The 17,219-nt window shown below is 41.2% G+C and overlaps 1 protein-coding gene across 4 annotated transcripts in view; it reads right to left on the bottom strand.

The window, feature by feature from the left end:
* CHM (CHM Rab escort protein) overlaps positions 1-17,219 on the bottom strand; it is a 71,702-nt gene that overhangs the window by 38,382 nt on the left and 16,101 nt on the right. For all 4 annotated transcript variants that reach the window (XM_060270452.2, XM_088664599.1, XM_088664598.1 and 1 more), the window contains exons 3-8: positions 13,403-13,475; positions 12,672-12,796; positions 8,598-9,000; positions 4,532-4,648; positions 2,533-2,653; positions 704-929 (exon numbers count right to left, since the gene is read on the bottom strand). In XM_060270452.2, coding sequence (XP_060126435.1) covers positions 704-929; positions 2,533-2,653; positions 4,532-4,648; positions 8,598-9,000; positions 12,672-12,796; positions 13,403-13,475 — 1,065 coding nt within the window. The remainder of the gene's footprint in view (positions 1-703; positions 930-2,532; positions 2,654-4,531; positions 4,649-8,597; positions 9,001-12,671; positions 12,797-13,402; positions 13,476-17,219) is intronic.

Here is a 17,219-nt window from a genome sequence, read left to right as displayed (position 1 = left end):
GCTCAAGGACTGCTAGTAGACCACAGGGCACAGTTTGAGAACCTCTGGACACAAACAGGGATTTCACAAAGGCTACACACTGACTGTCAGAAACAAGTATCACACATCATAACCTAAGGTCGTCATTCCTGGACCACACAGCAACTTTCTATATTTATGGAGAACCTTCAAAAAGCTGCTTTGAGGCTTGATGGGAGAGAGGTAGGAAAAGAAAATTTTACTGACGGGAAAGGAAAACACATGGATGGCGGCTGTAAACTGAATTGAGAGACACAAGATGACTTTCAATGCCACATTTAACTGCTCCCAAGGGACAGCTCCAAATTAAAGTTTCATATTTTAAAGCTCCAGTTAATGAATTAATAATAGAAAACAATGTACTAGAGCTTTAGGGATTGGATCAGTCCACAGGGATGCAGGTGTCCCTCGTAGGCTATTGTGATGATGATTGGGGGGGGGGAGAAAGGGGAGGAGCCACAAGTTTAATATACTGTTGCCATCTCAGTTCTTCCACACGATTCACCGCTAAACAAAGGAAGCCCTAAGGAAGCGCCGAATTCTTAAAAGGCTTTATTTTCCACGTACAAATATGTAAACACAGGGAAATGAAAACAGTTAAGTGTCTAAAAGGAATTAAATCAGATTAGTCAGTATTCCCAACTGACTGGCTTTAAAAAAAGAAAAGAAATAAAACATTGCTTACCGGCAAAAGCACTGTGGGATCTCTCCTTGGCCATACAAAGGAAACAAGAAGGGAGTGTTTCCGTAACGCCCAAGGCACTGGAGGAACTTCTGGGTCGCCTTCAGGCCATCTATGGTGTAGCAGTCAGCCTCCGAGACCATCGCAATGGAATGCAAGATGAAATGCTGCAGATTGGGAGTCAACTTCTGGGTTTTTAAGTAGTCTGAGAATTTACAGTCCTTCTGACCTGTTTCAGGGAATAAAAGAAAAGTCCAGCATTAGTCACTCCGGATAATTATTTACAACTACAGCAACAAAACAACAACAACAACAACAACAAAAACCAGCCAATCAATCAATACAAGGCACACTACAATCACAAAAGGACTGTACTATGTCAAATACTGTGTTAGTCATCTTTTAGGCTTCTGGCATCTCTCAGAACTCTACCAGGCAACACTCAAACACTAAGCCTCAATTTGTGTTTTTTCTTTACTGGTTACATTTGTTCCCCACCATTCCTCCAAACCTATCCATTCTTAAGGAAATCAGCCCTGAGTGCTCACTGGAAGGACAGATCCTGAAGCTGAGGCTCCAATACCGGTACTTTGGCCACCTCATGAGAATGTTGGGAAAGATTGAGGGCACTAGGAGAAGGGGACGGCAGAGGACAAGATGGTTGGACAGTGTTCTCGAAGCCACCAACATGAGTCTGACCAAACTGCGGGAGGCAGTGGAAGACAGGAGTGCCTGGCGTGCTCTGGTCCATGAGGTCACGAAGAGTCGGACAGGACTAAATGACTAAACAACAACAACATTCCTCCAAGGAGTTCAAGGTCATACACACACTTCTTCTCCCTCTCTCCATTTTATCCTCCCAGCAACCCTGTGAGGTAGGCTGAAAAACGGGGACTGGCTTAAAGTCACCCAGTGGACTTCATGACTGAGTGGGGAATTGAAACTTGATTTCTCAGGTCTTAGTCTGACACTAACCATTACACCATACTGGCTCACACTGTTTTGGATCCATCCCTCCCTACCCAACACATTTTTTTAAAGCACGGCAACCAATAACCCCATTTCTGCTGTTATCTCTCGCCTCAAGAAACAAAATCATCGCTCACAGCTTTGGAACCACATGTACTGCCTGGATTAGAAATGCACTTAGACGGATGCTCTTAGCCCAGAGATGGAAGGAAGACAAAGTTCCCACCAGAGAGGAATGGCAGACCAAACTGATGGACTATGCGGAGATGGTGAAAATGACTGGGAAAATCAGAAACCAGGAAGACCAGCATTTCCACAAAGAATGGGGGGAATTTATAATTTACCTTGGAGACCACTGTAAACACTTGAACTCTTTAGCAGGATTTGAATAACACTTGTAGTGTAACAAGAACCAGGTATATATGGGATACTTAAAAACTGGAGTGACTTAAAATATGCAGCAGAAAAAGCACTAGCGACGGAACCCATGGAAGGGGGGGGGAAGCCCAGAGATTTGGGTAAACCTTTGTTTATTTACCTTTTTATTACTTATGATTTTGAATGTGAATTTTAATTTGTAAAACCAAATAAAAAATATTATAAAGGAGGGGAGAGAAATGCTCAGAGCTCCACATGCTCAAAGGCTTCAACATCAACTCGAATGATCAGGAAGGTTCCGCACATGTCCCAGAGGAGCGTCCACCAACAGTAATGTGAATGGAAAGCCTGCACACATGGGGCTTCCTTCAGCACATCAGAGGTAATAGGGAGATCTTGTATAGCATCTGAGAGCCAAAAGGTGCAGACATTTAAAGATCAAATGAAAATGCCCAGTGAGATTCTCCTGTTCAACAAATAGGTACCTTGATATTCATCAGGGTGCTGCTCATAATCCAGACAAAATGTAAGAAATTTCATCAGCATTCTTTTTTCCACCATGGTCAACTGTTTGCTGTTGAAGACGTCCGCTCTAGAACATGGAACCTGAAATATAATTTGGAGGTTCGTTTTCCACCATTTCAAACACAGTCAGGCCAGGAAATGATCTGTGTCACAGAACTGGAGAAATCTGTATTTTTTTAGTATTATTTTAAAACGGGATTTTTCTGTGTGAAAAATGCAATCTCTTGCACACATCATGGATAGATACCTCAACCACGCTTAAGAGGTCTGGAGTGGGGTGTGGGTTATGCACTCTCTTCCTTGGTCCCATGGTTTGCAGGCACAAATACCCCCTGCCCTCTCAGAACCATGGCTTGTTCCTCAAAATTTAAATGCTGATTGAGAGGGAACCTTGGTTTAATATTAATCATGGTTACATAGGGAGAGGGAAGAATTTCTTAGCCATGGTAAAGAAGAATGGGGACATTACATTTACACCTGCCTTATGAGTCATGCTTTCTAACAGTCATTATATTCATGCTTAGCCATTCAGAGTATTCTGAAGATTATCAGCATGGATCACAACCTACCTTCCCTCCAGAGGGAAACTGCCTGCTTTTCAACAAGTTTAAGGATTGTTTTTTGAGCAATCACTCAACTTTTGAGAAATCTCTTGCAGCTCTTCCTTAGTCCTATAAACTTGTGTTCAGATGTCTGCAAAAACTCATGTTTGCTGCCTCTTAGACTTCTTTTCTCCCATATAATAAGCCACTAATATGCTATTCTTCTAGACAAACACTTGATGTTGGTTCATGTGATGGTCTTGCATTTTAAACAACCTTGTTTCAATGCTGGGCAATTGTGTCCTTCAAGGACCTCACCTCTTGTCCTCACAAAAACTATAATGATTTTGGTTGATATGATTTTCCAGTCAGCATCCTGTTGACTGCAGAGTTACATTAGAAGACATTTCCTTTCTTAGTTCTGCTAATAAGCTCTAGCACCTCCTTCCCAACTGAATGCAAATAATGAATTTGGAAAACTGCACTATTTGGAAATCTATTGCTAATATTAGCTTTATTATATCAACAGTCAACTGGTGAGAATGGGAGATTTGGAGCACCAATCAAATTAATTCTCTTTTTCCAATTCCTTAACATATTCCCAAACCTCAGGTACATGTGCTCCCTCCTCTAGCCTTCTCCACTCCAGTTCCCTTCCCAACTCCTTTTGCTGGGCAAACCTTTATTATCTGAATTGGTAAACTTTTAGTTTGCACTTGCCCTCCAAACCACTACAAGGCCATTTAAAACCATATTTTCCAACTATGGGTTGCAGGGCAAATCAAAGTTTGCTGTCACGGCGTTGACAAACTATGGTTTGCCTGAATAAGAAAGTGAGAGAGAACTTGAATAGATAAGGGGAAGAGAGAAGGTGGAGGGGAAACTGTGTGTGAGCTTGAAACTTTGATCCTAGGCCTGCATCAGCAGTTGGTATCACTAGGAATGTGTCAAAGCCCATGCTTCTACTGAGGACACACTGCCAACTCCAGATGCCCACTGGCTCCACTTCTCTCTCTTCCTTACAAGCAGTGATAAGAGGGGAGGGATGTGAATACAGCATAGACTTTCACTTGACTTGTACACTTCCTCTGGGAAGTTGTGAAGATTGGGACCAGAGGGAGGAGGCAAGTGAGTGGGTAGCAGTGACAGTGGTGAGGAGTAGATGGGCCCATTCAGAAAGGGGGTCCCAATGACAGCATCTTATTCAAGGCGCTTCAAAACATGCACCTGTTCCTGCTTAGACAAGCCAGATCAGGGTTGGTCATTATATCAAAACCAGTCCATGAATGAAAGAGCGTATAGCAGAGAAAGTGGTAGAGTGAAAGGAATTATAGCTACATAAAAACTTATGTTTGTCAAATTTGCACTTTCACATGAATTACAAGCTCAGCTTTTGCAATTAGGTCCATCACAGTACCTGTTCCACTCTGCCTTCTCGAAATGCAAGGATCCGGGTGACATTTTTGAACTCGGCATAGCGACTAACATTTGACTTAATTAGGAGGTCAATCAACAATCCTCGGGAGTACAGTAACTGCACAAAAGAAAACACACACACATATATATTTGAAGACAAACTTAATTTCAATTATCTTCTTTCTAGCATTGTTGAAGAGGAACACACTGTCAAGGCTCCACATTTTTGCAAATTAAAAGTGTCATTTATATGATAACAGTGGGACTACTACTTCTGTATCTTAAGCCTTTGAATAAAAGTAGTAAATGCTCCCAGTGCTATAGCCAAAGTGGGAGAAGTGAAAAACAAGAGGGAAAATGTCAGCATGCTTGGGGGAACCTTGAGATTTCCACAAGTACAAATAACCTTTATTCTTGAAAAAGTAGAAGGAGCAAACCGCCACTACCCTACAAAAACAAAATAATACTGCCCAATGAGAATAAACTGCCACCTAATGCAGCTGTAAAAGTAAAAGAGTAAAAGGAGAAGGAGATGAAATGCCTTGCTTTAAGAGAATGGTTGGCTGAAACAGCAGCATCGCTTTCAGGGTGGAGGATACACAACAACATTTTGTTGCAGTTGGAATTTGTCTATATACTAATACTATGTACTGTACTACAAAAGTTCCAGCTTCAGTGTGGGCTTGAAGCTATTAGGAGGATCATGCCTACTTGGTTCAGGACTTAAATTAAAAGGACATACTCTTCCAGATTTGGTGGAGGGGAATAAGGATGCTCCCCTACACTCCGTAACTCCACGGGCAATAACTGCTGCATATCTGACTTTACCTTACTGAAAAGTTCACTCCTATGCTCACTTGAAGCAAAGCCAGAGGCTTCAAGGTGAAGAAAGGATGGAGAATAAAGGTAAAATGCAAAGAGTTGAAATCTGGAAGGGCTGCTTCCGATTTTTCTACGAGTGTCCGAGTAAGTGGGAGAATCATGCTTTTCAAATTTCCAGGTCATACCTGAAGAGGGAGGGGAGAATCTACTACAGACTAAATCCAGGAGGAGGAGGAGGAGGAGGAGGAGGAGGAGGAGACACATAATTCACACATTCTCTCACACATAGTTTCTGGCTGCTTTGACTATTGTCCAGAGAGAGAGAGAGAGAGAGAGAGAGAGAGAGAGAGAGAGAGAGAGAGAGAGAGAGAGAGAGAGAGAGAGAGATATGAAGGATGTGTTTTTGCTGAAATAGTCAAGAGAAAAACCTAGGGGAAGTCAGAGGAGAGGCACAAATCCTTTCATGCAATCTTGGCAGAAGAAGTCATCTACATCAGGGATAGTCATCATGAATTCTCATCATCCTTGATCCCCAGCCATGCTGGCTAGGAATGATGCAAATTGTGATCTAGCAGGTGGAGGGTACCACGATGGCTATACTTGCTTTATATAGTGAGTTACTGGGTATCCAGCCCCGCAACACACGAACTAGGGTCCAAATGGTTTACTCCCACTGATATGTGAGTTCCAAGCACTTTCACGGGTGCAGTATTTACTTTGGACTGTCTCATGGGGTGCTGGTTCAAAAGGCCACCTTAATCTGCAGAGGAAGGGCAGTTTTGCGGTGAGCTAAAGAGCCTCTGTGCATGAACAAAACAGTAAATGCAGAGATTGGGATCCCAGCCAAGGAACTGAAAAGAGCAGAAGAAAGGATGCAGGCAGGCTGCAAGCCATCTGGTAATCAGAAATAAAGGGAGGCAGCAACCAATGCCAGTTTGGTCTACCTGGAGGTGAGGACAATGGAAGAGGTAGAGCACTCGAGACCGAATATCCTTTCAAAATAAGTGACATATTTATTGTAAGGCTCCCTGAAGTCAGAACCAAAGAGGATACAATATGCTTCTGAATACCAGTTACTAGAATTGCCAGAATGGAGAGTACCCATAGGCATTTGGTTTGTCTCAGTGTGAACAGGATGTTGAACTAGATGGGAATTTGGCCTGATCCAACAAGGCTTTTCCTATATTCTTATCTTTGGAAGTAAACTTCCTGGAACACAGGGTGCTTCCAACCAATCTGTTTATAGAGCATTTATCCTGATTTATTTGCAGGGAGATCAGATGACATTGGCTATTTAATGAGCATTCATTTCAAATTATTTGCATGGAGGTTAGGTGGTGCTGCATTAAAGCAAGTGTAATCCCAGGGCATTTTCTTTTCACTTTCCTTACTGCATAAAATCTGATTATTTGGGGGAAGTAGGTTTGTTGCCCAAGAGTGTGAAACCAACTGAACAATCTGAATTTTGCCAGGGTGCAACTGAACCCCACCCTAAATATTTGACAGTCAGGAAGTGCCCTAGGTTTGATAAATTAGAATAGAGAATCTTATGGGAGTTCTCCAAAAGCTACCCATGCTATCAAGAAAAAGCTGGAGATCTTCTTCCCATTTCTACTGCATAACATACTTACCAGTTTTTGGAGGTTTCAAACTTGTACATTCTGGTTGCATTTGGACAATGCATTAGCTTTTATCGACTCGTACAAAACCTCTTTGGCTCCTCCCTTTGTGCAAGCAGGGAAAACAAACTAAGAAGTTGCAATGTTTCCTATTATGTGTCAATTGGTAACTATGGTTTATGGCTTCCAAACAAGCCAGGTTTTGAAACCCAACTTCCTTACACTTACGCGTTTGCGGGTGATGGGAAGCTCTAGTTAATGGTGGCTTCCTGGTTTGTTCCCTTGGTTGTGCATTCTTTATATGTTTTCTCTCCCTCAATTTCCGTCTTTTTTGAGGCTTAAACTACTTCCTCATTTCCTCAATATCCCAGCAAGCAGTGTGCTCACAACGGTTACAAGTTAAAACCATAAAACTTAATCTTCTAATACCTTTGCTCACTTTATATAAGCTAAAAATTTATTACACATTCTGGGAAGGACATGAATGTAAAAAACCACAGTGCAAGATGGATGACTTAACTTTTTAAAAAAGAAGAAGCAATGCTCCACTGAAGAAAGTTACTTATGCAATGCCATCACTCTCAAAGTCTCGAGGAGAGAACTTTGTAAGGCCTAGCAAGAGATGTGGGAGGCTGGTTGCCTGATTAGAACAAAATCCAAAGGAAGCTCACAGGGGCACGATAGGGCAAAAGAGGCCAGAGTTGCAGAATCTGGGAGAGCTCTGACTGAGCGACTTACTTTGCCAGCAAACCCCCACACAGTTAAAACAGGTGGAATGTGGGGGACATAGGAAGCTGCCTTATACCAGCTCAGACCATTGGTACATCTAGCTCAGTATTGTCTCTAATGGGCAGCAGTGGTTCTCCAGGGTTTTAAGCAGAGGGCTTTTCCAGCCCTACCTGGCGATGCTGAGGAATGAACTTGGGACCTTCTCCTACCATGCAAAGCAAATGCAGTGGGGGACTGTTTGGAAAACTCAAATCCAATGACATCTGGGAGCCATAGACCTAGTTTTGGGACTCTTTGGACCCTGTCTCTGTTTAGCATTGCCACAAGTACTATGTCTGCAACTTTACACGACTTCATTAAGCATGTGTACCGAATCATAACATTTGATTCTCCCCAATAGTTCATCCTGCAATAATATTTCTCGCAGCAAGGTAGAAGAGAGTTAGAATAGTACGACAGCACAGGAGAAGTTGTTTTTTTGTTTTCTGGAAATACAGTTTCTTAAAAAGCACATAGCTTTCAGAGAACATGTAGTACAGTTCTCCCTACAAAAACCCAAATCCCTGATCAGCAAAGCAATATTCCTAAAGGAAAAGGTGCAAGAAGTATCTTGTTTTGAGACCCAATATGGTTGTACTATCCCAAAAGCAAAGCGTGCTTTTAGCAGATACTTTAGCTTTGGTTCCTTTTTTTTAAAAGAGAGCATGTGTGTCTATTTAAAACCCCCACAAAAAGTTCTTTTATAAAGTAACCTATGTTCTTTACAGCAGAATACTAGGTCCCGGTATCATCATAATTATCTTGCATTGCCTGTGAAGTTTCCAAAGGAATATTTTTCAATGAAGCAAACATAGGGTGCAGGATTATTAAAGAAAACATAGGCAATGAGTTCCCTACCTTAGAAATTAAATCAATATTAAATCGTCTCCCTTCTTTAACAATTTGGGAATAAGTAATTTTCCTTGGTTCAACTGCAGCTTCCACTATTGATGCAGCTTCGTTATTTTCCACTTCCAGTACTGACTGACCAGGTGTTACATTGTCACAGGGATTCTCCCCCAGAGAGGTCACTTCAACAGCTTCGTGGTCAGCTGTACATTCTGCTTCACTTCCTGCAGCACTGTCAGGGAATGTTTCTTCACCTTTGGTCCCCAATGGCTGATCCTCCAAAGGACAGCACTCTTCCTCAGCCTCTGGGGTGCCAGAGACCTCCTCTACAACCTCACTAGAAGAAGAAGCAACAGAGGCAGGGGCCTTCGGAAGTGCACCAGCTTCTTCCACATCTTCAGCAAGATCCTGACTGATTTTTCAAGGAGAGGGAGAGGGAGAGAACAGATGAAAATCAGTCCCCAAAGCTTTCTTGCAACATTCTGGGTACAACAGCTATTTCAACCAACTGATCGAAACATTATAAGAGCCATGTCTGCTTTGCCTAGTCAACACAGATACACAAAACAAGACATCTCATCTCCTATATTTCTAACTTTCAGAGTGTGAGTGTCGTAGCTTACGTTACCGAAACAGCACAACCAATTAAGACAGTGGTAGCAATCGGTTTGGAGAAAGCCTCCAGCAGTATGAAAAATAGCCCCACTAGGATAAAGCACACTCATTGGCTAAAGGATACTGACTGATGTTGGGCAGAAGGGACAAAAGAAGATGGAGCAAAGCAGCTGAAATTCTGAATAGCAGCATTCCATAATGCAATATTTTGTTACAAGTCCCAGGTAACGGCGTGAGTAGAGTGCATGTGCACAGGTCTCATCCCCAGCCACTGACTGGCTGAACTGCTGTGAAGTAACAGAATGTTTTAGAAGGGCTCAGTGGGGAAGTGCCAGCAACAAAATGTTAACAAATACAATACAGCTTTGTTGAGGGAAGTGAATGACCAGCTTGGATGGAAGAATATCACACCACAGGGACTATGAATAGAAGGAGCTGTGCATCATGGATTGTGTGCAAAGCCATAATTTGGAATATCATTAAAAGTGGCTTATGTGTACATGCACGCACACACATATACGGAAACAAAATCTTCATCTTTATTACCGATCCACCCATGGCCTTTAATGAAACATAATGAAGGCATGCTTTAAATCTTACTGCTGTGACCATTAATCTTGTGGCTGCCTATCATGATAAAGGTAAGGAGGTCAAAAGAGCAAGGTCAGCAGATGTAACAAGTCTTTGGCATCCTCCTTTCTTCCTTAATGGCAAAATCCTTAACATTCTCCTTCTAAGGCCACACTCCACATTTCAAGCTCATTTTCCTTTTTAATCTTCAACTTCAATGAAGTCTACCTCAGCAACTAGCATTTTTGAACTTGGGATTTCAGCTTAGGCTACCAGCAGAGATGAATCAAATCAGTGTCATTATTAGTGGGGGGCGGGGGAGGAAGAGTTCAGCAACCATTTTGCATTATCTTTTTATCTCAGCCACTTAGCTATTAATCCTCCGAGTAAATGTTTTAAGCCTAGCCGTCAACAAATGAACTGCTATCTGAAAGGTGATCTGAAATGATACAGCAGTAAAACTTCAGTACTTATCAATAAAAGGCAGAGTTTCCCCAGTTGCCAGAGGTAAAAGCTATTTAATTTTTCAGGTCTTCTTATGTCTATCTCTGATCTAATTAGCAACCACACTAGTTTTTTTTTTTGCAAGAGAAGCCCCCGAGTGAGCTGGACCGAAATAAAACTCATCACATCACTCGGCCCAGGTAAGCTTTATAGGCTTCACCTAAATGTATTATTTCAGAAATATTGTTTCCAGTAACAATGTATTTTCAACTCAGGGCTGAGGGGTTAGGCTACATGTGACAGGCAGGGTTTTTGTCATATATATTTTTAACACAGCTGCAGGGGTGAGGGTGGGCTGCAAAGTGAATTGGAAAAACAATACTAGGTGAGAAATATTTTGATCCTCTCTACATTTTCCACGATTAAAATGATTCCTCCCCTGAAAGCTGCTATTGGCCCTAAGAGGGGAGGGGCAAGGGGAGGAAAAGGAAGAGACAGAGGCTGTTCTCAGAATGCCTCCCTGGCTTCTTTCGAGTTTATCCTCAAAACTCACAGTTTCCAGGAAGCCTATGGAACAACCTCCTACTCCCAACTACAGATATGGGAGGAATGGTTCTCATTTTAATGCAAATTGACCAAATTATCACTTTCTAAAACAATATGTAAACACAGCTACATTCAGACGTACATTAGCTGCAGCTATTAAACCTGCTGACGGTGTGACTATTCAAGGATTCCCAGCAACCTTATAACAACAACCAAAATATTTTTGTATAAAACTTAATTTCTCAACAGAACTGTAGCTATAAAAACCGGGCTGGGGGGGGGGGGCAGGAGAGACACCCAAGTTTAAATCTTTTGTGCAGACGGAGATTTGTTTGTTTGTTTAAACCTGTAATACTAATTCACAAGGATACATCTGCAGCACAAATTGTGGTGTAAATTCTGAACATTATCTAGCGTCATTCATTAATTAATGGTACTAACAAAAGAATCTCTCAAAGCCAACGTGTCTTATTAATGCCTCGTAACAGCCACCCCTTCCGATAGGTCAAAAGAAAAATTGCCAACCAGCTGGTTAATTTATGCAGCACAGGTGTTCACTATTTATTTTTCAACCATTTGCCTTTTTTTCAATACCGCTTGTTGCGGAGATGGTTTTCTTCCACTTTGATGGATGCACTTTGTTCTGTGGCCATTCATTTCGGTTTTGTGCACTATATTACCACTGCAACCCAGCTGTTTTTATTCTTTCAAAATAAATGTTTAATGGCAACTTCATAGGAGTTCAGGGAAATTAAGCAACAATGGCAAAAACTAACTGAAGCATGTAAACCGTCAGAACTGCTGTGATCAGCTCTCTCCCTCAAACATTAAGTTATTAAAAGGAAGAGGTTTTTTATTTCCAATTTTAATTTTTTAGATACATAACATAAACTCAAATAACACTTATTCAAGACAAAGAGCCTGTTCTGATGTAACAGGCAAACTGTCTTCAGTACTGGTCTGCATGGCTTGGATATGGTTCGCTTAAACCAGGAAGTGAGTGAATTGGTTCACATGTAACACTAAGCCAAACCATGGTTTAGGATGGATGCACAAGGGTTCCCACAGAGGAAGTGCACTCTTCTTTTGGCCTTCTTGCAGGTGTGCTGCCATGAGCTATGCTACAGTTTAGTTAAGTGCATTGTCCAAACTCAATGCATGCCTCCATGAAAAAACCACAAACTATAAACCCAAGAACATACCTTGGTTCTAGCTTGTGGTTTGCCAGGAGCAAGACATTCTGTCAGCCCAATTTTGGACATAATATGAAGCCAGACAATGAGTCTAAAGAATTTACAGGAGTTCACTATTCACCTCTGAGTCCAGTTCAAGGTGCTGGTGCTCACCTTTAGGGTTTCAGATCCAAATACCAGAAGGATCTCCTCTCCCTATCAAAGCCTGCCTGTACTTTAAGATCTTCTGGGGATGCTCTTTTCCACACTGAAGGAAGCTTGTCAAGCAGTGGAATGAGACAGCCTTATCTATAGTGATGCCTCAATTACAGAATGCCCTACACTCACAAATATACCAGACACAGAAATTGCCTTCTGATTTGTTTGTCCAGGAATTCTAAGCTGATATTGTTTAGCCTGCAATTACATTTTTAGCTATTTCTTTTATTGTTGTACATTTTATGATTTTATTTATGCTCTGCACCCCAATTTGGTATCTGTATAGATGAAAGATATGCTACAACTATTCTAAATAAAATAAAACAAACTGCTTGTGGCATCTCTGAAGCCAGCTGTGGCCACAGCAGTGAGCGCCAAACCTTCCTTTCTCGGGTCTAAGTTGGGGGAGCAGGTATCACCATAGAGGACCAAGCTCACACAGTTGGCCCATTGGCTTCCCTCAGTTCAAAATGTGCCTCCACACACACCATTTATGTGCAGAACAGGAAGCACTCACCTGGCATAGCAGAAATCTTCAACATGCTGAATGGTTCGGTCTGCCTTGTTCAGAGGAATACCTTCTTCGTTTTCAAGGATCAGTTCTTTCCAGGGGGTGTTATCCTCACAAGGCTCAGCCGTTTTCTTGCAAGAATATGCAAAAAAGAACAGAAGTGTTTCATTAAAAAATTTTTAAAAAATGAGCAAATGATGTTTTGGTTTTATTTAAATGTTAAGAAATTTGAGAAATAAATATTTGATTCACTTTCTTTAGCAGTGTGAGGGGTAGGGGTTATACCAGACCCCCTCCATAGACTGAATTTTTCCAGTCTATGTACCCTTCAAATGTGTGTGTGTGGTTATGAAATGAGAGGTCAAAGGAAACAGGCCTGGAAAGTTCCTATGTTCGTGCTGTAATTTAAAAAAGAAGTTGCAGAGGATTGTAAATGAAATTCTGGGCAGCAATAGAATCTTAACACCAAAATGTTTATTGAAATATCTGAAATGCACAGCAAACAAGGAAAACTCGGAAGTTGCAACAGTAATGATTACTGCAGCCAGACTAGTCACAGCAAGAAATTGGAAATCAGATATATCAGGTGACATTTTGCAAGGATATAAAAACATATGGGATATAGCATAGTTGATAAAACCTACATATTCTAAAATAGATATTGAATGATATTTTCCCCTGAAGTTTTTAACCAAAAGGCTGAACATTTAGCACAATACAAAATCACTACTGCTTACCTGGTTCTCTTTTATCCAAGACAATAATCCAGAGAAACTAAAACTTGCCCAGTTTCCTCCATAGTATTGTCTTCTATTGTGGAGATGGGGGAGGGGAAGGGGGAGAGAAAAGAAGAAAAGAATAGCTAATGGAGTAAGCTTTCATTTTTGCAGATTCTATTGCAATTATTTAAACATAATTTACAAACTACTTAGTACTTTTTAAAAAAAACCAAAAACCTCCTTGCAGTGAACAACAGAAAAAAATGAATATCATTAAAGCAAATATACAATGCAGAGTCAGTAAAAGTAGTAGTATACACATAAAAACAGGAAATAACACAGGGTCTGATCTTATGGTTCACAAGCAAAATGAAGTGAGTAAGTTCTGCTACCAAAAAGGCTTCTGTTCCACAGGAACAGAAGAAAAGCAAAAACACACCACAGCAATCCCAAATAAGTAAAGTTTACAGTTTCTAATTCATATACATGTAGCATTGGTAGAATTTTGGGTAGGATGTTTTTTGAGTGTGGGGGTGACATTTTGTTTCTGCTTTTAATAAAACCCATACACTCTGAAAATACATTTGCATTTTTCCACCTTAAAAATGATACCCCAAAAAAGAGTCTCAATTGTAGGACAAAAGAATAAGATAAGATATTCCTAGCACTTCTGTGCATAACCACTGTCAAGTGCTCTGTATCATTCAAGAACAGCAGCACCATCAAAGGCTGCTCTTGAGCTGAGAAAATAGAAGGGCCAGGTTTTCTTCCAACTCTTAATTTAGTTTCTGTAATTAGCATATTCCAAATCTGCAGAAACCTGAAAGCCCCTGGCCATCTGGGGGGAAAGGGCCACTACAGAAAAACATGGGCACTGTGGCTTCTAAATTTTTGACAGAGCCTCCTAAAGCAACTCAGATTAGGTTGGCTACTGTTAAACAGCATTTTTGTCCCCACTTAACAATAAAAAAGCAGGTTGCACAAAGAAATGTCGAGTTATATGACCTGATAAAAGGATTCAAATCAAGTGTGCATTTGTGTGCTGTGCAGAATGTACTCAGCTTGCCACAGAGAAGCACAAGTAGCTACAGAGGGCACTAAAGGGTTACCCCAATCCAAGCTCAAAGGAAATCCCACTTAGCATATGCATTCACACATTTAAAGTACATTTACGCACATGTTTAAGGGAGCTGAGAACTGTGGCTCTGTGAAGGGTAAACTACAGTTCCCTAGATCAGTGGTTCCCAACAGGTGGTCCGGGGACCCCCAGGGGTCCGCGAGCTATGCCAGAGGGGTCCTCAAGATGCTATTAGAATAAAAAATATATTAAATATATTTAGTATGATAACAGATTTTTTGTTTTGGCCACTCCCTGCATGAGCAGAGTCTAGCGCAAAACTAGAATTAGATAGAGGCAGTAGTTCTGCTGTATGCCATTAGGTGGCGCTTTACAAACACTACTGTTTTGCAAAGAGGCAGCGCGCGCATTCTACTAACGCTCACCTCCCCAAGATGCTTTGCGCGCGTCGGCTTCATTTGTGCGCTACTGTGCAGGTACCCTGTCTTCTCCATTCCCCTCCCTCCTCCCTGGCGCGCGCTGCCTCTTTGCAAAACAGTAGTGTTTGTAAACAAAGCGTTGTTTTTCGCGGAAGCTACAGTTCGCGTAGTTAAAAATGGACCCTTGGTTAAAAAGTGGTTCATCTCATTAAGAACTGAAAATTAAAACTAACTGTATACTGATGGAGTACTCTGTTGTAACTGTAAAAAACGTATAAATATAAAATATAAAAAGACTCTTAATTTGGCTCTCACTTTTTAATTTTAGGATTAGGAATTAATGGGGGTCCTTGTCACAATAGCGGCTCGATGAGGGGTCCTCGAGAAAATTTTGTTGGGAACCCCTGCCCTAGATTATTTGGGGAAAGAGAGGAGGGAAGCATGCAACCCCAAATCTTGTGCATGCTTGCTTCTATAATGTGAACCATGGTTTAGTGCTACATCTGAAGCACGTTTCTGTCTTCCAGAGACAGGAGACCTTCATAACTGTGTGGTCAGAAGAACGGTGTCACTGATGCAAATGCAACAGTAGACTTGCAGGAGGGGGCAAGAACAGTTCTTTTGTAAATGTTGATTAGGAAAGTTACACCTCTCGATGCCGTAATAGTCCTGGAAAAACAAATCAAAACTGCTGATGCCTGAGAAGAAGTTTCTGTTACTTTATGATTTCTCCAGAGCGCAGCCTGCATTTGTCTCTCCCCTTTTTGATCTCTGGAGTGTGTGTGCATGTCTCCTGTCACCTTAATAAGCTTTCTCTTGTTACTGACCCGGTCAAATGGATTTTAAGGCAAGAATGTATAAGGACTTCTGGGCCTAATCTTAAATTTCAACTAATCACTTGGCTGAAGCACTTATTAGATAGGGATATAGGGAACCTGTGGCCCTTCTGCTGTTGCTGGATACAACTCCCATCAGTCCTGGTCACAGGCCATGCTGGCTGATGGGATTTGGAGCCCAACAAGATCTGAAGGGCAGGTGATTGGCATCTCATCCCAAAATGGTTTGAGGGCTAGTCAGCTTCTTTGAACACCTCATATTTTTCTTTAAACTTTTCATATCACTGAAAAAAGAATGAATTACCAACGTTTGATCATTTTCACACATTACATCAGCAGGAGACCCAGGTCAACTTTAGTGTAAAAGCAATCTGTTGGACCAGACCAACGGTCCAACAGTCTGTGGCCCCTGGGAAAAGCTCACCACCAATCTCCTCAGTTTTTCCATACACACACACGAGGGAAGAGGAAATTCAAGGCCAAATGGAGGTTCCATGTAGCTGTCATAGTCAATAGATGCTGATAAATACTAGGAAGACAGATCTATCTAACCCCCTCTCCCCTTTAAAGCCATCTAAGTTAATGTGGCAGTGAAATAAGAATAAATGTGTGCCCCAAAAGCCATTTTGTGATTGCTTCTACTCAAAAAGGGCAAGATCAGAAATTTGGAACAGGGTGAGTTTTTCCAGTATTTGGTCTACATGACCAACATATGGCTTTTGCCATGAAGATCAGGGCGATCGTACATCAGAGCTGATTTTATAGATTATCCCTGCCCAACAAAGGAGAAAATAAAGTTTGAGCCTCCCACAAAGATAACTAGGTGGATGGCATGGTGGCTATTCAGATAAACATCCTAATATTTTACAACCAGTACACTACCACAACAATGAATGGAAAATAAACATATTAAAAAGAGAGACTTTCCTTCCAAGAATGAGGGATAAATTTGGCTTGGAAGTATTCTGTTCTATCTAGTATTTCACTAAGGCACCTATAGTGAGCTTTTGGTAATACCCAAACTTACTTTTATGCCAACTGGTTTGACTGATTAAAAAAGCAAAGTGAGAAAGCTGCCTATTCCTGCATTGCAGGGAATTTGGACTAGAAGATCCTCAGGGTCCCTTCCAACTCTAGAATTCTATGATTCTATGAATGAAAGAAGTAAGCTGACTAGAGAGTAGTGCAGGGGGGTGGGGAGGATCTATCTATTCCCACCTGCCCCCAGTTTTCCAGTTAGATTTAGATAAGTGTATAAAGGGTTGGAGCCAAAGCAATTTTTACTTTGTGGTTACAAACCTTTGTGCACTTAGTAAGCTCCACCAAACTAAGCATGCAATATTTTGCACACTGCTATATAAATTTCATAAATATGCCGAACAGGACAATTTTATATGCCAACTAAGGTATAAAGAAACCATTTTATGTTGTCAAAGCAGTAATAAGATTAAGTTTGATAAGAAAAAAAGTGTTGCATATGTTTATATTTTCCCCAAAATCTC

The sequence above is a fragment of the Zootoca vivipara genome, chromosome Z2, assembly GCF_965207765.1.
Source record: "Zootoca vivipara chromosome Z2, rZooViv2.hap1.1, whole genome shotgun sequence".
NCBI lineage: Eukaryota > Metazoa > Chordata > Lepidosauria > Squamata > Lacertidae > Zootoca > Zootoca vivipara.
This window is presented reverse-complemented; position numbering and strand designations above follow the sequence as displayed.